We start from the raw sequence: 23768 nt of genomic DNA on the forward strand, positions 1-23768 counted from the left end.
CAAGAGGGAGGGAAGCCGCCGTCTTATCTGAGGATGAGGAAAACTGCTGGAGAAGAACCCATTGAGCCGTTCTGGCGGCCCTAGTTCCTACTGCTGGTGAGGAACGAGGTCACCTCCAGTACAGTCGGACACAGTAGCTTGAATGCCACAGCAGGGCGGTGGCATTCAAACGGGACTCCACACGTTCCTCCCAGTTTGCCCCTGGGCCTGGGAGAAGGGGCCGACGGACCGTAGGGCCGAGTGCCGGGGGTAGGCTGGGCAGTCGCTGCTGAAGACCAGTCGGCAGGCCCTGTGGCTGCCAGGGTCTCCTGGGAGCAGCCCCAGAGCGTGCAGCCATGAACTGCTGCAGAGTGTCTCTGTCTTTACGCAGTTACATCTTTCGCTGCAGTGTTGACTCCGGACTACGGATGGATATTTGCATTCTTGCCAATCCAGCGTATTTACAATGCATTGGATGGTGTGGTGTTCATTGATATCTACGCTCCCTCCCAAATAAACATCTAAATAAATACGTTGACACCAAAAGAGGAGCCTAGGAGTTGTTCACTGACCCTCCCAGGTAGTGTTGTCAAATATATCATTTTTTTGATAAATATCTTTTTTTTTTAAATTAAAACGGTTCAATATGACTTTTCCATAGTAGCCTATCGATATATCGGTACGCTCCCCAATCTCTCTCATGTGAGTTGAGAGTGGTTGAGAGATGCACACACTGCTGCAGTCACTGGCCCTCATTTATCAACGGAGCGTAAAAAACGGCATATATTTTTCCATATATTCGGCCGTACACCAACGTCGAAGTCACATTTATCAAAGGATCCTATACAGCCGATCCTAGCGTATATCAGGTCGGAGCTTTGATAAATCTCACGTCTGAAAACGAGCGTCATTTAAATAACACGCCCTTAAATATTCACAAAACGCCCGACTTCACGACATGAAGAACCAGAATACGACCCAAAAAAAGCATGAAAATCCAATAAGAAAGAGTTTCCCCCGCTCGCCGCACACGCCTCTCTCTCTCTCACACACACACACACACACACACACACACACACACACACACACACACACACACACACACACACACACACACACGCGCCCGCCCAATAGGGGTGTGCCGATATATCGTCCCGCGATATATCGCGATACGTTTTCGTGACGATATGTATCGTTTTGGGGAAAAAACATTTTTTTTTTTTTTTTTACAATAATAATAATCAGGCATGCAAACAGCCCCGAGGTGAAATGGGTGACAACATGTTGTTTTTCTTTCGGGTCAGGTGTCACACTATTGCCCTATTTGGATTCAAAACGGCTATTGAAGCTGAAAAGCTACAAGTTCGCATATCTGAATAATGCAAAAACAGAATTATTTGTTTGCATTTGCTTTTTTTCTCCCCCATATATTTTTCATAATAAAAAAAGTGCGCATCGTATCGAAGTTGTGAGCCAAATATCGTATCGTATCGTTTGGTGGCACACCCCTACCGCCCAACTTTGTCTATCATGTAATCCGTACCGTAGCGGTACAATCTTTCCTGTCTCATAAGCAGGCTTGTAGCCTACATGAATGACATATTATGATACCAATCACATCGCCATGAATGGAATACGTTTGTATACTTTATTTAACCGATACCGAGCAGTGCGTGTTCGAGTTACACTAAATAAAGCAGTCATGAGACTCGGGCGGAATGCTGTGATCCCGTGCCGCCACATTAATATTGGAGCGTCGGGTTTATTTACTGCTGGTGAGGAACGAGGTCACCTCCAGTACAGTCGGACACAGTAGCTTGAATGCCACAGCAGGGCGGTGGCATTCAAACGGGACTCCACACGTTCCTCCCAGTTTGCCCCTGGGCCTGGGAGAAGGGGCCGACGGACCGTAGGGCCGAGTGCCGGGGGTAGGCTGGGCAGTCGCTGCTGAAGACCAGTCGGCAGGCCCTGTGGCTGCCAGGGTCTCCTGGGAGCAGCCCCAGAGCGTGCAGCCATGAACTGCTGCAGAGTGTCTCTGTCTTTACGCAGTTACATCTTTCGCTGCAGTGTTGACTCCGGACTACGGATGGATATTTGCATTCTTGCCAATCCAGCGTATTTACAATGCATTGGATGGTGTGGTGTTCATTGATATCTACGCTCCCTCCCAAATAAACATCTAAATAAATACGTTGACACCAAAAGAGGAGCCTAGGAGTTGTTCACTGACCCTCCCAGGTAGTGTTGTCAAATATATCATTTTTTTGATAAATATCTTTTTTTTTTTAATTAAAACGGTTCAATATGACTTTTCCATAGTAGCCTATCGATATATAACCTGACTCTGCCAGATGGGGGCGGTATTGAGTAACTAGGTTCTCAAGACAGCATACATCTGAGATCGCTCAAGGGGTTGCGCTAACGTCGAACCGCTCCCGTTGCGAACCAATCAGCGTGAGCTAAGGGCGGGATATGTGCGAAAACGGATGTGACGCCATATAAAGGCGGCTGTTGTGTTGTAGTTTTTTCACTCGTCAACATGGCCGCTACCATAAGCAACACCGATATGACGATTGATGCTGCAATAACAACAGTTATTTCTCAACTGGACAATATTTCTTCGTTGAAAGAAGAGCAAACAATAGCATTGAAGGCTTTTCTGCGTGGAAAAGATGTATTTGCTCTCCTCCCGACTGGCTTCGGCAAGAGTTTAATTTACCAACTAGCTCCACTGGTAGTGAAAGTACTGGGGACGAAGCCGAAGCCTATATTGATAGTGGTTTCTCCTTTGAGTGCACTCGTAGCAGATCAAATCAAAGAGGCTACGAATCTGGGACTCTATGCTGGGCAACTCGTAGATAATGCAGCACACGCCGCCATCCTCGACGGCCGATGTCAGCTGGTCTTTGGTGGCCCGGAATTGTGGTTACTGGAGGATAAATGGCGTGATATGCTTTCCTCAAAAGTGTATCGTGAAAACCTACTGGGCATTGTCGTCGATGAAGTTCACGTCGCATACAAATGGTAAGCTAAACGCTGTTAAATGGCTGTATAGTGTAATTGTTACACTACACATTACACTGTAATGTTAAACTGTAAAACAGAGCAGCGTGTTTATAAATACGGTTACAGTAGTTCCAAGACGAAGTGTTTTAACATTTGTTTTATTTAGGTCAAACATTCTATTATAAACAATAAGCTAACACACACAAACAGACCAAATGTTAAACACAGATCTTACTGTAACTGTATTGCTGTAATGCAACTATGCACGTTACTGTTGCTGCTACCTAGACTCAATGTAGGATTTATTTTTCTTTCAACCAGGGGACTGGGAGCAAACGGGAAGCCTGCCTTCAGAGAAGCCTTTTCCAGGCTGAATGAACTAAGATCCCTAGTCAAAGAAGGTGAGTTTTGAAACACAGTAATGCTACATGATTAAATACATGATTAATTAATATCAATCCAGAAAAGGGGCCTTGATTGTGTTTGGAAGGGGGGCTGCATTGTGCTGCTACCTGAGGGGGGGGGGTGATGTTGGGGGGGCTGTTTCTTTTGTGTGTGCATTGGGCTGGCAACCTGGTTGGGTTAATCCCCCTATTTTTAATGTTAGGGGGAGGGGTGTGTTGTGCTGGCAACTTGGGGAGGCTAAACCCACTCTTTAGGGGGAGGGGTGTATACACTACAGAAGCAGGTCATAGAAGTTGGTGCTGTCCAAGTGTAGTTATTTGTCATGTAAAGAAAATGCAGTATGATATCTGGAAATGTCAGTCTTTACCTGAAGCTACCCGATAACATAAATAACCTAATTATTTTGCCTTTATAACGCTCTAGAAAGTGTAGCCTACAGGAATTCTTCATTAATGCTTGTTTGCTGATACATGTGCACTTATTGTCTTTCAGGTTTACCTGTGTTAGCGTTGACAGCGTCTGCTGATAACAAGAACAGAGGCCGTGTGACCAGGATGCTGAATATGGAGGAGGCAACTCTCGTGACTGTTAGCCCAAACCGGAGAAACATCAGGCTGGGACTGAGTCGGGTTCCTGCCGATAACTTGAACTGTATGGACTGGGTAGTAAAGGAGGTCAAAGATAAGGGTCTATCAATGTCTCCCATCATAATCTATTGCAGAACACTGAAGTCAGTTGGCAGAGTGTTCACCTATCTTAAAGCAGAATTGGGAGAAGATGCTTGGGTTAACAGAGACCGGGATCAGAAGTCTGAGAACCACCTTTTAGGAATCTTCCACAGAAACACACTGTCAAAGTACAAAGACAGAGTTTTGGCCTCCTTTAGTGGAGAGGGAGAGGGGAGCTGCAGAGTGGTTGTTGCAACAATAGCTCTGGGGATGGGCTTGAATTTCCCTAATGTTTCTCATGTTGTAATGTATGGTTTGCCAGAGGATGTTGAAGACATTGTTCAACAAGCTGGAAGGGCTGGCAGAAATGGGTTACAGTCACATGCAATTTTGCTTGCTATAAAAAAAACTGAAAGGGCTGCTCCAGAAGTGAAAGAACTGATACACACTGGCACTAAGAGCTGCTTTAGAAAAGCACTGTACAGTCATTTTGAAAACCAGCCCACAAGTGTAGAGCCAGGGCATGTCTGCTGCAGCTATTGCCACTCTGTATGTTCATGTGCAGGTGAAAATTGTGACGAGCCTATCCCCAAACATGAGGTAATAGAACAAGATGTTGGCATGCAAGGGAAATGTAGAGTGGTAACACAAGAGGACAAATCTCTTATCCGGGAAATGTTAGAGGAGTATATGAGTTGTTTAGAAAAAGACACAGCACATGTCTACACTAGCAAGTCAGCATGTACTGGTTTCAGTGCTGAGCTCATAGATGCAGTAGTAGAACGCTGCACACACATATTTGACTTGTCTTACATTCTTAGAAACCTTCCAGTATTCAGAAAAAAACATGCAAGAGAAATTCTGCTAATCATCAATGAAGTCTTTGGTGACATTGAGGATGTAGAGCCTTCTTCTCAAGAGGATAGCTTCACTGAGCCAGACATCGATTATACAGGGTATTTTGATGATGATGATGAGGACTTTGAGATGGGAACACAGCACAGCAGCTCAGAGTCGTCTGACGAATAAGCAGTTGACCATTAAAGGCCCTTATAAGACTCAGATTGGTTGTCAACTAAAGCTGTGGAATATTTAGTTGACTGAATGCTCATGATTAAAATTGTTTTGTATGTAATTTGAACATAAGTGATTAAAAGTTTGTCGCTGCAAAAAATCTGTTTATTTTCCAGTTATGCAAATATATCACTTTTAGATTGATAATAACCTTTTATCACAAGACTGGTACTGTATGTCCCTGCTTTCCCATGTTCAAATTGATTGTTTCAAATCATTAGGCTAGAGGCATTGATCAGTTTGCCATTTTACACATGGGATTCAACTTTGATACTGTAGAAACATGTTATGACGTAGTTTTAGAAAGTAAACATGAACAAGTGAAGCAAATGAAAATATTTATTTATAAAAAACTAAATGCCATAGTTGCGCATATTCAGGTAGGGGAAAATCCCAACAATATATATAACAGGATTATAAAAACACAACATGCGTAGCCTATATTCAATAGGATCCCAACTAGTCATATCCTTTTCAAGTACCCTTCGTTAAAAAGTGCAAATTCGATATACATATTCTTACATCCTGCAATGTGTGTGAAAGTAATGAGAAAAATAAAGATGCCATGTAATGACAGGCTGTGGCTGCTGGGTTGAAGGACAGCTAGAACTCTAGGCCAAGAGCATTCGGTGGCATCTGTACTGATGTGCCGTGGCAGACCTGTCACTCTTGGTTCAATAAAACCCTAAAGTCTAGTTTATAGACGACATACACAGAAATTACCGTTCACATGCGCAAGGCATCTTTATTGGACAAACAAGGGAGATTCACTCTATACTATGTGAATAAAAGAACAGCAAATTAATATTAAAACAATACGACCTGATATATCACGAAGGCAATTCGCTCCACATCTAAGTCTGCATGCAAACAAGCGTTCGGTTGAGCGCCTGGAGAATTCTCAAGTTCTTATCTATTACATTCAGTATATCAACGCTGTGGCTATCAAGGCCTGTCTTCTGACTGCACTCTATAAAGTAAAGGTTGACGGCCCAAGGTTCCACAATGGACCATCAACCCCTCCTTGGGTACGAATTTAGTACCCACAACAACACAAGATTAAAATCTAAACAGTACTTTATAGCAATTATCATGTTTTTAAAAAATCAGGTCCCATTTTTCCTATTTGAGTCATGTGAGCCGAGGAAAACCCTTTTCTTTGAAGGGGAAACTCTGAACTAGGCTGGGGCAGTCCCAAACCTACCATCTGGACATGAGCTCTTAATGGGGACAATCACACAACATTTGTCATTTGATTCCAATAAGTGTATTACTAAACTTAGGGTCCCTCAGTGGGGCACTCCCACTGAGTTTTCCTTTAGAAGCAAGTATTCTAACATGTGTATTATTATTTTCTCTTGTAAAATGTATGCATTTTTGTTTCTTCTTCTCCAATTCCTCTGGTTGAGGTGGTCACTTTTCCGAGCCCGGAGGAGGAGGTTCCGACAGAGCCCAAGACTAGGCCCCCCCCCTCCCCCAACCCATCCAGTGCCATTAACAAATGTACTTGGCACTGAATGAGCTAAGAGACGGAGGTCCCACTCCTGAGCCCCCGGGTCCGTACCCTACTGGGGCCTGAGACCGGAGCCCCCCGTATTATACACAGGGGCCCCAACCCCCAAGCGCCAGTCAGATCCGTACCCTCCTTGAGGTCAAAAGTCGGGGCGTATATATCGTGCAGGGGTGTTCTTCGTCAAGTTCAGCATGGGGGCCCAGGTGGCAATAATGTTTCTGTGGTGTTGATGGGATTCCTCTGTATCTGCTCTCTTATCACTTGTCATGTGCGAAGGGCAACACAGCCTACATTTAATGTGCCTAAAGCTGCCAGGGAGGTCGCTACGATCAGATTACGTCCCCCAACAGTACTGCGGCTGCAGAGGGAGAGAAAAGGGGGGGGGGGGAGACACAAGGGTGCAGGTGTGAGGGAAAAAGAGAAAAACCAATAAAATGGTCATGTTTGTCAATGGAAGACAAAGGCTTTATTCAAGCTGAATATGTTATTAGATGAGGGTAAGTCTATCCACTAAGGTAGTACGGGATTAGTGAATAAAGTGTAAACACGTTTTACTGTTATGATTACATGGATGTTGACATCAAAACTGAACCTTTGATGCAAATATTGTTCAGACGGCATAGTGAAAACAAGGCAACACACGGGGCAGTATGAATAGTGTTGAAATATGAATTGCATACCCCATAGCTGAGTGGTTACTGAGCCCGCCTGGGAAGCCAGAGCCCTTGGTTGACCCAGCCGTAGAGCCGTTACTGCTGTGAAGCTGCAGAGTTGTGCTGGATTGGAGCAGACACTCTTGGGGGAACCATTATGGACGTCGCTACTGCGTATGATTCCAGGCCAGGCAATGTGTCGATGTGTGTTTCCTTGAGCAAGACTCTTAACCCCTAATTGCTCCTAGTTGTTCTAGGATGTGTAAAAAGCAGAGGATGAATTTCACCTTTGTGCATATATATACATATAATAATGTGACAAAAATAACACCCCAATGGAGTGGGGACTATACCAGTATTCAATTTTATCTATGCGTGCAAGAGGTGAAACGTTATTTTCGGGATGTTGAAGGAGACTTAGCTCTTGTGTGTTCTTGCCTTGGTAGGACAGGAGAATAATGTTTGCACAGGGCGCAGCGCAGGCCAGCTCTGGACCAGGGGGTGACGACATCGAGGTGCAGCGTGGGTCCTGTGAAGTGTCGGTTTTGAAAAGGTGGAGCAAAACATTTGGAAAATAGTTAACAAGGCTGTTTGATTCAGAATATGTACAGTATATATAAAAAGAGAACACTTTCATTTTTTTACCCCAACTTGTTCATGTTGGAAAACTGTTCCATGATCTCTCTGGTAGAAAGTTGGTTTTGAAAAGGTGGAGCGGGAGGGAGAGAAAATGAATTCTCCGTTCGCGGTGGTGTCTGTGTCACACACTTTATGTAATCTTAAGTAAGTCTCTGAGTCTGTGAACCTTATGCTGTCATTGTTCAAATAGGGACACCCTTCCACTCCTTCAACTTCGACCTCATCCAACCCCACACCTCGCTGTGCTTCACTTTTGAAAGCAGGTTTCTGTTGAACTTGGGGAAGGCTGTGAACTGTCTGCCTGGTTGGTTTTTGAACAGCTCGGCCTCTCTGAGAACCTCAACAAGTGCTATAATGTCGTCAGTCTGGTCACGGCCATGATGGATGCCGCTGGACTTTGAAACGTCCAGCTCAGTGTCTGTGATGTCCATCATGTCCTTCAGAACCCCAATGGTCTTGCTGATCCTGTCTGCTGATTTCTCTGTCATGTTTGGGCCTGTGCGCTTCAGGAACGATTTCAAGAAATTGTTAAGGTGTTCCAGATGCAAATCAAGAGAAATATTCTTGCCCATCCCTCCGCTCCCATTCCAGAACCTGTTCCAGGTCAGACTGTGTGCTAGGCGAGGGGAGAGAGTGGCGTTGACCTGCACGGTCAGCAGGAGTGTACTGTAGGAGTATTGGGTATGGCCATAGGCCTTGTAGAATAGCAATGCTACAGAGTACATCCTCAGTAACCTCTCTCCATCTCCCTCCTTCACTGCATCCTGCATGTTGGACAGCATGAAGCCAAAGCTGAGTCTTGCTTCTGTGTGCTGTCGTTTGTGGTCCACGGAACTAGGCATGACTGGATCTGGCACACCCACTGTAGGTACAGTTAAGCCGTGAATTTTATGCTCGTGGTTCTCCCTGGCCTTGCTGTACTTGTATGTTTTGGGACAACTTGGCATGCGGCATTGGAGCTCCTTCCCCGGTGGAGGACGATCACTGGCACATTGTCTGATACCTTTCACAGTGTCTGAGATGTCATTAAACATGACAAACCGGTCCACAATTTGGGTCACGGCTTTATGCAACCAGGTCCTTTTCACATCTGGTGACCCAGACCTGATGTCCTTGGGGATGAAGTCCTCTGGCACATCTGTTGAGACATATTTAAAAGAACAAGAATTACTATAACGTAGTCGTGGAAGCAATAGAAAAGACAAAAGAGCCATGACATTTAAACTACAATTCCAAAAAGAAATTGAGATGCCCAGGAAATTTGCATCAGCCAAGTGCTGGTGAAATGGGTAAGTTGACGATAGATTTCAAACACAAAAATGATAAAATCTACTATTATAAAATCTACTACAGAGTGTCTGGCGAATAGGAGTTCTATCTGACATGTGTTCACATAAAAAAAGAATAGATATCCTAGTCAAACATTTTCACATTCATAATTGAAATGTTTTGAAAGAATATATAATAATGTGGACAACTACTATGTGACCATAATTAGTGACAATCAATTGTGTACCTGTGACATTGTTCAGTCCAAAGTGCTCCATTGTGGCAGCCAGGAAAAGAGCAGCAGTGTCCTTTTGCACCATCTCTTTATATGCGTTGAACGCAGCATGTGGACCTTTTTTTGCATTGCTGCAACTGCAAAAATATGAGAAGTAAAAAAAGAGGAAGGAGGCAAAGAATAATAACTGCTGATGATGATGACATGTAGGGGACCACCAGACAAAATCGTGGTGGCAGGAGTTACTTAACAGGACACACATATATTAGTAAAGTATTACATAATAATACAAGAATTAGTTAATTACTTGTATACCGCTTTGCAAGAATTCAAAGCCGCTATACAGTACAAAATAAGGAGACAATGTTAGTCAAACAGTCGACAAAACATGAGACGGACAGACAGACATCAGTGGATGGGAGAGGAGTTAGACTTGGGGGTATAGAAAAGGCAAGTTTAGGTGGATCTGGGGGACTGGGAGGGTAAGATGGGTTAAAAGTTGTCAGTGAAGTAGGTGAGGGGCTTTATAGTCGATTGAAAGGTTGAAATCACATGAACACAAACACACATAAACATATACAGACAATACAAACACAAACCCGGGTCATCGCTCATCAAGTCAGAAATCATCAGTCGTCAGTTGTCAGTAGTCAGCCCCCCCCCCCTCCCCCCAGCAGTACCAAGCCTGAATTCATGTTGGCTGGACTGGATTTCCCCTGGCGGTAGAACAGAGCACAGTAAGTCGTAATGATGAAGTACCAAGCCGGAATTCATGGTGGCTGGAGTTCATCAGTGACAAGAACATCGCTGCAAAAGATTTGGAAAATAGTTAACAAGGCTCTTAGAATCAGAATATGTATACGGTATATAAAAACAGAACAGAAGACTTTGAACATTTCTTTTTTACCTCAACCTGTTCATATTTGAAAACAGTGTCCCATGATCTCTGGCTGAATCCTCCTTGTAAAAGACCAGATGATAGATCTAAAATCCAAATCATTTTGTAGTACAGTAAGCAAACAATTTCATTTAGGAGGAAATATTATTTTCATGATAATTAGCATGATAGCATAGATAAGTCAAGTTAGTCCAAACTTTGTTTTCAGGGGAAGTGGTACAGTAATTGGCTGCTAGTCCATACTGTTGTGAATAAACAGTTTGAGGTCAAACATTGAGTGAGTTCACCCACCTCAAACAGGTTCCGGATTGCATGCCAATCCTCAAACTTGAAGACAAGGCCTTCCAGTCTGTCTTCCCTGCTCTCTCCTTCTGCAAAGGACAACTGGATGTTCCGACTGTTCCCCTCTGTCAGTCTGTCTCCACCTACAAACACACTTTCCAGTCCATGTGGGTCCTTTGGCACATACCTACATGACACATCAAATAGACTTACTAGCTTTATCAAAACCCTTCCCTTCAGATGCATATGCAAGTAAAAATATATATTTTCCTTAGTTCAAAAATAAATAAGGCCTGTGGGGCACATGCAGCATGTAATAAAGCCCCTGCACTCAACAATATTGGTGTCTATGACATGCAAAGTTGGGCAATTGTGCGATGTCAATCCGGTAATTCCATGATGTGATTGCGATGACTAGTGTTAGAAGAAAATCACTAATTTGGCAAGTTCAAGTGTCACTTTTTGATAAGCAATGGCCGCTGAAATGCACAAACACTGACTCTTTTTTTTGCATGCCGTGGAATTGACAAACTGCACGAATACAAACATTGTGTTTCATACATTCCAAGACAAGCCATACTTACTCATTCTGGAGGTGCTGTAAAACGTCAACCAAGTCCCCAGTTTTGTTCTCATCTTTGAACAGAAGTCCAAGAGGATGCTATGAAGGAAGAATATATGGATTATAATAGCATAATGTTTTTAGTTTATAACCTATGCCAGTAAACAAGTTATTACTTGCTCAACTTAAAAAGTTAACTCAATGGTACAACTGACAGTTGTAGTGTACGTCATTTAATACTTACGTGAGTGGAGGCCTCTGACATTGTGTCTGAATATTGGTGAGGGATGTGTCTAGCCACTACAGAAGATAATGGCTTGAAAGCCTCCAGGTACTTGGTCAGAATGCGGCTCCCTAGGACAACAAACTCTCGTCGCATATGGGCTTGGATCTCAGGACCAGGAAGGGAGTTCCCAATGTCATAGTCCATAATTGGCTGAGTTGGCTTGTCCCTGCTGAGATGGGTTATGGACACTCTGTCTTCTACAGCCATGTGGTGAACCCAGTGGATAGATTTGTTCGCTTGGCTAGTAGACTGCTGGTGTGGGCGGATGAAGAAATCCAGATTGTCAAATATGATGGAATATGTGGATGGTGGTGTTGGTTGTGATGGTCCTAGCGGCAAGACACTGCCGGATAGATTTGTGCCATCGCCAGTCCCTTGATCAGTCTGTGAAGTGCCGCTGGGGAGTACAGCACCTCCCTGTGCATCGATGGTGTTCTCCATGGTGCTTTGGGTGGTTTCATCTGTATAACACACACACACACACACACACAGACAAAAAATGTTAACACATAAAAGGACTCATAAAATTAAAGGTTAAAACACTAATGCAGCGACAAAATAAACAACGATCAACAAAAAGAATGGCCCTTCTAACCTGACACGACAGACAGATCAAAGCTGAGGATAGCTTCATCAAGCTTCTGGATCGCTGTGTCACTGAGTGGGCTGGTTTCAGGAGTTCCATCTGCAGCCATAGCACCTCCACCTTCAGCAGTGTCTGTGAGGCTGACTTGCTCAACTCTGTCGGCAGTGTCTGGGTTCCCGAAGATTTCACTGGCTACTTTCAGTATGTGAAATTCTTCGCCGCAGGTGTTTGCCAATTCGGTAAGCTTTTTCACAGCGTTGGTGTGTGTTGTGGTTATACCCAGTTTGCTAAGCCTTTTAAAAACTGCCTTCTTTGCCCCTCCATACTGTAGAACACTGTCCACATAATAAGCAAAGGCTGATAATCGTGGTTCCCTTCCTCTAAGAGCTATTGCAGCAGCAGCACAGGTGACATGGGGAGACTGTTTGGTGAGTTGATTAAATATAGAAAATATGAATGGTGACATAGACTGGAGATCTGACAGCAACTTGGCGAATGAAAATTCCTTCAAATCATCTGCCGATGACCGCCACAACATAAAACCCTGGGATGGACTACACAGTTTTTTGCTCTCATCCTCTATTAATTGTAGGACATTGTTCTTAAGTTCTCCAAACAGTTCTTGGTGTCTGACAATCAGATTGGCTGCTGTTGTCCAATTTTCCTTGGTGAGGTGTTCGACAATGCCTGCGGTGTTGTTGTCACACACTATTGTTCTACCCCTGATAGTAACCTGAAAGAAAAACAAAGGGGTTTATTATTAAATAATCATAAGTGTGACTATGCATTTTTAAATATAATGGATCATGATTATTGGCCTAATACGTGCTCACTTAAAAGGAATTATTATCCTTTTTTGTTACTCTTAATGCACTGAGACAGAAAACTGCTACAAACCATGACAACAAAGCTGAACAGAGGCAAACATAAATATTTGCTACTATGCACAGATATATAGATATATATATATACAGTACAGTATATAAAAATCCAGTATCAGTATATAAACTGTGCAAATAAGACAATATTGCAGCATGCAAAGATGCTGGAATAAATATGCAATTTATTTGTGTTCAATTAGTTTAAATTATACACAAAAGAGGTAGGTGGTAAGTTAAGGTAAGTCCCACTGTGTATTAGAATGTCGATTGGTTAGGGAGAATGGCTGTTTGGTGTTACAGGTTTATTTCACATGTATTGTTTCTGACACCATGTGACTCATTTAAGTCTGTTTATCCAACACCCTTCCCTAACATCTGCCTGTTTAACAACCACCCTCCCCCCTCTGTAGGTAAGGTTGGAGGGAGGATGGGCTGTGAGATGTTAAGGGAGATTAGACCCTGCCAGATAACAAAGATAAATGATGTCACATTATAGTAGTACCAGCCAAATATTATCTCCATGGAGAGGGAATATTAGCTAATGACAGCCTGCCTAGTCACATTTCCTTTGAAAAGTCATTAACCAGTGTAGTATATTTTAAAAGTTGTGAGTTACCAGGCCTGCTTGGAAGAGATTTGTGAAGTAAGTGAGAACAGACAGTGAAGCAGGATTTGGGGGACAGCCCCCCAGCCTGCTGTAAAATGAGACCCTTTCTAATCTCTTGCCCTGAGCCAAGTGTGCTTATCAGATCAACAGAAGAAAGGCCCTTTGTCCCTATTGTCAAGATAGAACAGACTTCCAGCCTTCTAGAGCAGTGGTTCTCAACCTGTGGGTCGGGACCCCCAGGGCTGTCCCCACATGATTTGGGGGGGGGTCCCCAAACGACAGTGCAAGTGACAATTTATAACTTTCAAGACTTTTTAATACCTATTTTTGTTTTACCATTACTGCATCAAAAGTATTCAACAAACTATACTATAAAAACTGGTCAAACATTGGCCAAATTGTCAAATTATATAAGAAAGACGCAAAACATTGAAAATAGCCGATCTACAAGATCACAAGTTATGAGCTTGTAGATCAGCTATTTTCACAATATTTATCTGGGGGGTCCCCAGTTCAAATATGATTATTTTGGGGGGTCACGGCCTGAAAAGGTTGAGAAGCACTGTTCTATAGAGTCATACATTTTAAGATGGTTCTATTTTTAAATGAACGGATACAGAATGAGATGAGAATATGAATACATGAAAACCCAGTGTATTAGTGTACACTGGATACTCAGCAGATGTATACAATTTTAACTGGCAATGCAGCTGGATTAGCGCGAGTTGGCAGCATTAGGTTAGACACAATTAGAAATAGTTTCACAATATGAACTGACCTCCAATAGGCTTCGCCGTACGGGCATCCCAGTTGTTGGTTTAGACAGCCGACGAGATGGGGTCGTTGTCGGGGAGTCAGCTGGAGCAGTCGTTGTAGGGGTGCGAGATGGGGTGACCCGAGATGGAGTGCGCGCTGGGGTGCGAGCTTTTTTACTCTTCCGTGGTGTTTTAGAAGGCGTAGGTTCCCTGTACCGTTTATCTGTCCTCGCGGATCCAGATGCCTCAGGTGACGTCGGTGTTTCTACTGTAGCGGTAGCCGTTTCTGGAGGTCTTCTGTCCTTGTCCTCTTTTTCCCAGCGCCTTAAAATGGAAAAATCGTCTTCCATTCTTTGAAGCAAGCGAATACATGACCTACACATCCGACACGATACGGAGGGGTCTTTAAACAGTGTTAAACCTAACGCTATCAGGCGTTCGTTAATACTTGTTTCGTCAGGCTTAGTAGGCTTATCAAATATCTTCCTTGTATTCGTTAAAATACCTTTTATGCGCAGATTCGTGTTACAAAAACGGCAAAAATCTCCGAGCTCCATGATAACTTTTCTTTTGCAACTTCTTGAGAGTTCTTGTTGTTGTGGTGGGTGAAATACTGGACTACGATGTTGACTTCCTGGTGTCGCGCCTACCATACGTCACGTAGACACGTCAATATGATTGGTTGTGTTTGCACGCCCACACGGTGATAGACAGACGGTCCCATCCAATCATCTACCAAGTATCTTGAAAAAAAGGAACAGCCCCTTCATCGAATTGGCTCCCGAGAGCCCAGATCCAAATAAGCTGAGAAACAAATGTGACGAAAGCGTCTTTGGATCTGGAAGCGTCAGGTTAATCGATATATCGGTACGCTCCCCAATCTCTCTCATGTGAGTTGAGAGTGGTTGAGAGATGCACACACTGCTGCAGTCACTGGCCCTCATTTATCAACGGAGCGTAAAAAACGGCATATATTTTTCCATATATTCGGCCGTACACCAACGTCGAAGTCACATTTATCAAAGGATCCTATACAGCCGATCCTAGCGTATATCAGGTCGGAGCTTTGATAAATCTCACGTCTGAAAACGAGCGTCATTTAAATAACACGCCCTTAAATATTCACAAAACGCCCGACTTCACGACATGAAGAACCAGAATACGACCCAAAAAAAGCATGAAAATCCAATAAGAAAGAGTTTCCCCCGCTCGCCGCACACGCCTCTCTCTCTCTCTCTCACACACACACACACACACACACACACACACACACACACACACACACACACACACACACACACACACACACACACACACACACACACACACACGCGCCCGCCCAATAGGGGTGTGCCGATATATCGTCCCGCGATATATCGCGATACGTTTTCGTGACGATATGTATCGTTTTGGGGAAAAAACATTTTTTTTTTTTTTTTTACAATAATAATAATCAGGCATGCAAACAGCCCCGAGGTGAAATGGGTGACAACATGTTGTTTTTCTTTCGGGTCAGGTGTCACACTATTGCCCTATTTGGATTCAAAACGGCTATTGAAGCTGAAAAGCTACAAGTTCGCATATCTGAATAATGCAAAAACAGAATTATTTGTTTGCATTTGCTTTTTTTCTCCCCCATATATTTTTCATAATAAAAAAAGTGCGCATCGTATCGAAGTTGTGAGCCAAATATCGTATCGTATCGTTTGGTGGCACACCCCTACCGCCCAACTTTGTCTATCATGTAATCCGTACCGTAGCGGTACAATCTTTCCTGTCTCATAAGCAGGCTTGTAGCCTACATGAATGACATATTATGATACCAATCACATCGCCATGAATGGAATACGTTTGTATACTTTATTTAACCGATACCGAGCAGTGCGTGTTCGAGTTACACTAAATAAAGCAGTCATGAGACTCGGGCGGAATGCTGTGATCCCGTGCCGCCACATTAATATTGGAGCGTCGGGTTTATATCCTTAACCCAGCCAGGTTGTGTAGGACATAACTCTCTATGACATAACTCCATAACATAGGACAAGTTACTGTAAGTTTGTAGACCTCACTGTCCATGAAAAGATGGTCGGGACTCCCGAAAATTCTCTCGCAGAAGCGCTGCTGCGCTCGTATATTTTGAAAATAGCAGATCTACAAGCTCACAACGCGTTGCGATGCGACCTGTTGTGAGCTTGTAGATCTGCTATTTTCAAATAGCCAATGCAGCCAGATCTGCAAGCTTAACCGAATGACTGTTAAAGCAGTTTGTTTAAATTAGTTTATAAAATGATATATTTTCACAGGGATTATTTATTAGTGTAGATATACACATTTTGGAGTGGATTATGTGTCCAGATGCCTGTCAGACAGTCAGACAATGCTGCTCCGCAGGTCTACAGTGGAATAAACAGGCGCAGCCAAAGTCAACAACTGGTCTCTACCAGACGTGAGATCTCAGCCTACGGTAGGATGAATCCAACGTCAGGATATATTGATAAATGCCGAAAGTTGCTGTGATCTCGTCGTACGCCCATTATTTGGTCTGCACCGCGTTGATAATGATGGCCACTGTGTGTTCCATAGGCTAATAGCCCTTCCCTCTCTCATTCACTCAGCAGGGAGTGTGTGTGTCGTTCCGACTTCAACGCTGCTGAATATGCGTTGGCTCTGCTCTTTAATTTATTTGCTCCAGGTGTGTAAGCCCAGAAGCTCATTAAAGTAGGCAGTAAGATAGCAGTTAGTTGAGCACTGTTTGGCAATACTTGTTGCTTCAGAGCATGCTAATGAGTGCTAAGTGCTGACAACAAACTATAGAACGGATGTCACTGGTTACAATGTGGAATAGAAATGAGAAACGCCTCCCCCTCAGCTATCATCAGGCAACAGTTTCACACGCACAGACACAGAGTGTGTAGGACAGTGGTTCTCAAAAGTGGGGCCCAGCTAAATGATAGATAGTAGCCTACAGGAACCAAATGGCCCCTTATGGGTCTGTAACTCAGTGTACAAATGGACCCTAACTGGTCCATTTGGTTCCATTTGTACACTCTCAGAGTTAAATTAACATAATTTTTTACAATATAAATTGGGGTTCCAGAGATAAAAATGCCATTAAAGGTTTCATGACGTTCAGTTTTACCACACATTAAAAGTCTTTGTCATGGTCCTTCAAACGTGCATAAAAAGTTTTAACAAAAAAATCCACTCCATTGATCCATGGCAGGTGTTTTTCTCTCACATTTCTAAAGCCTTTTGAACTGCAATGAAAAAATAAATCTTTGCCTGCGGGTGTCGCTGTTGAGGGATTTTGCCTGTCAATCATCGCCTCTGCTCCGCCCCCCGAAAGGAAAGGATAGGGGAGGGGAGGGGCAAGGAGGAGAGTGGGCGGGATTAATGGCCTGTGACTTCACTGCACAAGGGCCAAGCTCAGATTACTTTTCAGCCTAATTATTCAGAAAACCCCAGACCACAGAAAATCCACTGAATGTTCATAGTTCAGATTTTTGGGCGGTGAAACCGCCCCTATAAATGAGGTTTGGATATTTGTACAACAAATCCTGCGCTGTGATTGGCCAAAAATGTACCCCGCCTAACCCTGCACCGTGTTTGGCCAATCACAGTCTATTCAGGACTGTGATTGGCCAGTGTCACATGACACATGTGCATAGCCCTATATAAGAAACCATAACTTAAAAAAAACGTTTTTTAAGTTATGGTTTCTTCCATCATAAAGAGTGTTTCAATAAATGTATTTATTTTTTGTACATGATTGGTTGACTCCATTCAGTATTGTGATTAGCTAGCAAGACACCGCCCACTTCACACAGGGTGTGATTTTTTTGGGTGTAATTGAGGTCATAAAACCCCCCAAAAAAATTAAAAAAATTAAAAAGTGAAAATGAATGTCATAGAACCTTTAAATGGGGGTCCGTCGCCTAATGCATGTCAAACTGGGGGTCCTTGAAATTCAATCGTTGAAAATCACTTGTAGAGCTGTAAAAATCTTCTCTGATGGGGGGCCTTGGCATATCTTTTCAAATGGGGGTCCGCGGGCTAATAAGTGTCAATTTGGGGGTCCTTGACATGAAAAAGTTTGAGAACCACTGGTGTAGGACACACACACACACATACACACACACACACACACACACACACACACACACATACACTTATGCACCCTAATGCTTGAGACACACACAGTACAATGAACCTACATTTCAGAGATAATATTGAATTTTAAAGGCCTGACCTAAAGAGAAAAATACAAATGTTTATTAAAAAAGTGATATTTCTCTTGTATTACTAGAGATAGGATGAGAATCAGAATCAATCTGTAAAATTCCGTAAACACAATCTCAGTCTTTGATAAAAAAATATTATGCCCTCAGTGTTGCAATTCAATTCCCCACAAAAACGGTTGATATTTGTCTTATATTGTAATATACAATAAACAACACACTCACGGCCTTAAAGTAAAAAAATACATACATATTTAGATTTTTTTTTACCCCTGTGGTATCAAATATCGATATTTTGCAAGATATCGTATCGAAGTTAGAAATTCAGTATCGTGAAAACTCTACTCCCAGGGCCAGGCTTCAGTCTCTGCTCTGCCGATATTGTCGCTATCGGGAAGGACCATACTTGCCATCATGCCATTCATAGCAGGATATCCGCCGATGCCCATAGGCTCTTGCCCTGCCATGAGTGTCCATGGTTTGGTAAAAAGCGTCCGATTATCATCTCTAAGCTGCATATGGGGCAAAAGACAGAACTGTGTGAAGGTTACCTGCACACCTGCTGTTTTTATAACTTATCAAGAAAAGACCATACAGACTGTAAAAACTGATAATCGGCTGACTTGTTAACCAGATCCAAAGCCACTGCGAGAATATGCTTTAGGCTGTGCTAACCAACTATTACTGGATTCTCTTCTCTGTAAGGCCAGCTAATCGTCCTGGTACTCTGGAGAGAGTTAAGATGATCTTCGAGCGTCGCTGAGGACACTAGCTAACCATGGCATACAGGGTGCTTTATACTGTTGGAGGTGGCCCTTAATGTCAGTACGGTGATGTCAGGTAGTGTCAGACAACTCCGTATATGGATCGGCCTATGTTGATTATGCCCAAATATGGGACTATGACGTCAGTCCTGGAATTGACGGTTATCTCTATATACTGTATGGAGTTCTGGGAAGGGTTCGCTGATGTCAGATCTATGGTACGTTTAGGAATCTCCCTTTCTAGAGATTCTATGCTGTCAGACTTCGTAAGTTGATTGTCTCCATTTATGGGGATCTCCCTACATAGGCTAGTGCTGGCAAATATGACCTGAATGTTTTCGACACTTTCCCCATGGATTTCCGATGGAAATACGTACAAATTCGAGAACATTTCCTTGCATATGCCGTCAGCATTCGCCTGTGCCTCCCTTTTTGTCTGCTACGCAAGTTTGACCCATCATACATTATGCGAGGTATTTGGTGAGCCTGCTGCCCCCTGAGGACATTTGGATGAGGTCTCTCTACGGAGTAGTGATAAGCCCGCTGCCCCATGAGGACATTTAGATGAGGTCTCTCTACGGAGTAGTGCTAAGCCTGCTGCCCCATGATATACTTGGCTGCCCCGTCAGAAGCGTATTTCTGGACATTGGGTCTGGAACTGCAGTGTCCAAGCGAGTGCTATTCATTAGTTATTCAGAACAATTTGGCCTTGCACCTGTCAGGAGGGTGATCGCCTGCCAAGGAGTTAGACTGGCCGCCCCGTGCCGGATCTGTGTTGTTCGAAAGGTGATCTGAGGAGGTGGTCTTAGGGTATAGAGGCATCTGGGTTGTAAGGCCAGATACTCTGGAGTAGGGGTATGAGTCGTATACTATACAGAGGTCTCTGGTTTGTATATGGTATGGTGAACTTGATCCCGATGGGAGTTGGAGGGTGAATGCATCCTCCAATGCTCCTTTTAATCTTGCAAATTCTCTAGGATTCGGAGAGGCAAACACCGGTATGGTAGGTACCGGTCCCCGATGGAGGGTCTCCCCTGGAGGGTCATGCCGCCGCTCGACTGGGGGTCTCGACTGGTGCCTCCTTGCCGTCCGATAGGACCTCCGAGATTGCGGTTGGTGCCTCCGGGTCGACTAGTGGGACCGTCATTCGGGCCTGGAGTGTCGTCTCCTGCGTGCAGAATCCTGATCGGTTAAGGAGGAATTCCGTCTGGAACGGGTCGACCGATGCGACCGCCGTTCGGGCCTGGAGTGTCGTCTCATGCGTGCCGAATCCTGATCGTTTGAGGAGGAATAACTGTCTGGACCGGTCACGTTGCCGGCCAGTGTTAGGTTCGGGGGTATGACTCGTACTCTTGGAGTGTCCACGCCACCGCCGTAGGCTGACGGGGGGCAGTGGGCTCGGTAGGTGGAGCAGCAGGTGGGCTCGGTAGGTGGAGCAGCAGGTGGGCTCAGTAGGTAGATATTGACTTTGCCTCCTGAGGTGGTGGTCCACTTTGCCTCGCCCTAAGGTGGTGGTCCACTTTGCCTTGCCCTGAGGTGGTGGTCCACTTTGCCTCGCCTTGAGGTGGTGGTCCACTTTGCCTCGCCCTGAGGTGGTGGTCCACTTTGCCTCGCCCTCCTTGACCTCCCAAACGGGAAAACCTGATCTTCATCTTCTGGCATTACACTGCCCCATGTTGAACTGAAGGACTGTATCTGACGTGCCTGGAACGATGAGATCGACCAGACAGCTGTGCCCTAGGCATATCGATCTCACAGTCGGTCTTGGATCCGGCTCGAAGGACCATGTAAAAACTGATAATCGGCTGACTTGTTAACCAGATCCAAAGCCACTGCGAGAATATGCTTTTAGGTTGTGCTAACCAACTATTACTGGATTCTCTTCGATGCTTCTCGTCCTTGTATATGCGATCCGTGATTAACTGGTTTGTAAGGCCAGCTAATCGTCCTGGTACTCTGGAGAGAGTTAAGATGATTTTCGAGCGTCGCTGAGAACACTAGCTAACCATGGCATCCAGGGTGCTTTATACTGTTGGAGGTGGCCCTTAATGTCAGTACGGTGATGTCAGGTAGTGTCAAGACAACTCCGTATATGGATCGGCCTATGTCGGTTATGCCCAAATATGGGACTATGACGTCAGTCCTGGAAGTGACGGTCATCACTATATATGGAGTTCTGGGTAGGGTTCGCTGATGTCAGATCTACAGGAATCTCCCTTTCTAGAGATTCTATGCTGTCAGACTTCGTAAGTCGATTGTCTCCATTTATGGGGATCTCCCTATATAGGCTAGTGCTGGCAAATATGCCCTGAATGTTTTCTACACATGCTTTATGTAAGCATTTACAATTGAACTGGGTTCATGGATTAAGTCACTTTAAAGATGCTGTAACATTCTGCATTCACATTTCTTAGTCTGGCTGAACGTTATGTTTTATGATTTTGCCTCTTCATTCTTAGGCACTATGTGTAAATATGTCTTCAGAAGAAGAAGAGTCCTGAATATTGCTGAAAGTTGTGTTTTATGATTTTTAGGATTTGTCTGAAAACGGCTCATCAGAGGAAGAAGAGGAGGATGAGGATTCTGGTGAGAGACATGGATCGTATTCATCTTTTACACTGTAAGCCTCCAAGCTGCCTCTGATCCACTAACTGTCCTCTGTCTTTACTATCTACAGAAGACTGTATGAACATGATGAAGATGATGGAGATGGAAAGTGGAGAGGAAGGTAAATAATGTAACTCTCCTTAATCAATATAATGAAGTGTGAGTGTTGGTGTGAATACAACGTGAAGGATTACACACAACTAAATGTTTTCTCTTTAATGGCCTTCCTGCAGAGCTGAATAAAACTGGTCTGGATGATTATGATAATGGTAGGTGAGAGTTTAATGGATGAATAAATAATACATCTATGATTCATGAATCTAAATCTACACCTGGACAAACTGTGGAATTCATCTCCTCTCTCAGAATGTTGTTCCCTTTCACATCATGAGAACATTTGACTCGATGATTCTTATGTTTATGTCCATGATTAACACATTGACCGCCGGGCCCGTAGTTCTACGGGCCGTTAAATACAACGGTTAAGCGCCGATCCCGTAGCCTACGGGCTGTGGTGCTTTTTCCTTTTTTTCGAATTTTTTATTTGTTTTCAATTTTCTAGGGGGACCATTTTCAGTGTAACACCACCCGAAGTCAACCGGAAGTGCGATCCCGTTTTTTTGTTTCCCGTCTGCCTCCATTCTAAGTCGTACACAAAAACCCCTGTAAACCTATGTAGTTTTTCATCCTCGCATTTCCCATGTTAACATAAACGGTCAGAACTCAAACATGGCGGCTCCGTTTGACACGTGGTTTGGACTGGTACACGCAGGGAGATGTCGCCGATGTAAACAGACCGTGTACGGCTCAATCTTAAGGATTTTAACAAGATCTATGGCGACGTGAAAAAAACTAAAAACAACAATAAAACGTTGGCACTGGTGAGTACATTATGAGATTAACCTCTGGCGGTCAATGTGTTAAGCTCTGGTCCTGAAGCTGAGCTTTTCAATAAGATAAATACTGTATAATGCAATATCACCAATGTTGTGTAAATATGTGTAACTGTTGTTATTTGTCCCTCCAGATGAGGTGTACTTGGGATCAGGCTGTGAAAAATGCCAACATGTCCACCAGGTCAGTTTGTTCAAATCAAATACTCTTCTTGATGTACGTACAGTATGTATGTATGTATGTATGGCTGTTGGTGATCCTTAATGATCTCCTGTGTGTGTTTGCTTGGTAGAGCTACGGTGATGAGATGATTGTTCCTGAGAAACTCTCCAGAGGACGCTTACAGTGAGTCTGGACATCACTTTGACATCATCTGCTCCTCTGGTTTCATACTTTAGACTACCGAAGTCTGACATTACTGCCACTAGAGGCCAATATCCCCCTGCGTCACAGAGATATTTTTAACATTGAAAATACCCATCACTTTAACTTCATCTGGTTTAATTATATGCATATTCCTTATATATGTGTGTGTGTGTGTGTGTGTGTGTGTGTGTGTGTGTGTGTGTGTGTGTGTGTGTGTGTGTTATTTAGGGCTCAGCTCGAAGGACAGGGGACATATGAGTGTGCATCAACAGGCTTGATATTTGAGGCATCGGAACAAGTTGTGGTGAGTTATTCCATCCTGTCCTGGTCCAAGTTCAACAAGTTCATCCAGAGCCCCTGGACGATTGCTGGTCCCATGTTCAACGTACAGACAGTCAACAAGGATGCATCTGCCCTCAAGACCATCCAGTTCCCCCACTCCCTGTGCCTGGCTGGTGAGAAGATATGCTGCCTCTGACATATTTATTATTGACTGTACAACTAAATGTCTTTCATGTTCAATATTTTATAATACAGTGAATTCAATCCAAACAAGTGATATTTCTGTTACACTATTGTCTGTCTTCAACCTTTTTTGGCT

At 43.8% G+C, this 23768-nt stretch overlaps 3 protein-coding genes across 5 annotated transcripts in view; all 3 read right to left on the reverse strand.

The window, feature by feature from the left end:
• LOC308105249 (uncharacterized protein) overlaps positions 1–23768 on the reverse strand; it is a 319910-nt gene that overhangs the window by 100170 nt on the left and 195972 nt on the right. The window lies entirely within an intron of this gene.
• On the reverse strand, positions 7770–12127 carry LOC308104763 (uncharacterized protein). Of its 3 annotated transcripts, none has more exons than XM_080455283.1 (9): positions 12065–12127; positions 11428–11930; positions 11206–11282; positions 10631–10808; positions 10349–10425; positions 10201–10248; positions 9454–9578; positions 7944–9075; positions 7770–7827 (listed from the first exon to the last, which is right to left on the reverse strand). In XM_080455283.1, exons 7-8 carry the CDS (start codon positions 9524–9526, stop codon positions 8120–8122), a joined length of 1029 nt encoding a protein of 342 aa, XP_080311409.1. In that variant the 5' UTR covers positions 9527–9578; positions 10201–10248; positions 10349–10425; positions 10631–10808; positions 11206–11282; positions 11428–11930; positions 12065–12127; the 3' UTR covers positions 7770–7827; positions 7944–8119. The 3 variants fall into 3 exon arrangements, with proteins under 3 accessions (XP_080311409.1, XP_080311408.1, XP_080311410.1); XM_080455282.1 differs by having other exon boundaries at positions 10122–10248; XM_080455284.1 differs by lacking the exons at positions 10201–10248; positions 10349–10425; positions 10631–10808; ... (1 more) ...; positions 11428–11930; positions 12065–12127 and adding an exon at positions 10041–10106.
• LOC308105211 (uncharacterized protein) lies at positions 12060–14904 on the reverse strand (the record flags this gene model as incomplete). Its single annotated transcript, XM_080455846.1, has 2 exons — positions 14322–14904; positions 12060–12788 (listed from the first exon to the last, which is right to left on the reverse strand). The coding sequence occupies exons 1-2, from the start codon at positions 14853–14855 to the stop codon at positions 12060–12062; spliced, it is 1263 nt and encodes a 420-aa protein (XP_080311972.1). The 5' UTR covers positions 14856–14904.

The sequence above is a fragment of the Gymnoscopelus braueri genome, assembly GCF_963280865.1.
Source record: "Gymnoscopelus braueri genome assembly, chromosome: 17".
Classification (NCBI taxonomy): Eukaryota; Metazoa; Chordata; class Actinopteri; order Myctophiformes; family Myctophidae; genus Gymnoscopelus; species Gymnoscopelus braueri.

Bases quoted from the DNA above. Each gene is read 5' to 3' on its own strand.
- LOC308104763 (XM_080455283.1), bottom strand. From the start codon at position 9,526: ATGGTGCAAAAGGACACTGCTGCTCTTTTCCTGGCTGCCACAATGGAG. The intron at 9,076-9,453 runs GTACACAATTGA...ATGTCTCAACAG, and splicing joins TGGACTGAACAATGTCACAG to ATGTGCCAGAGGACTTCATC.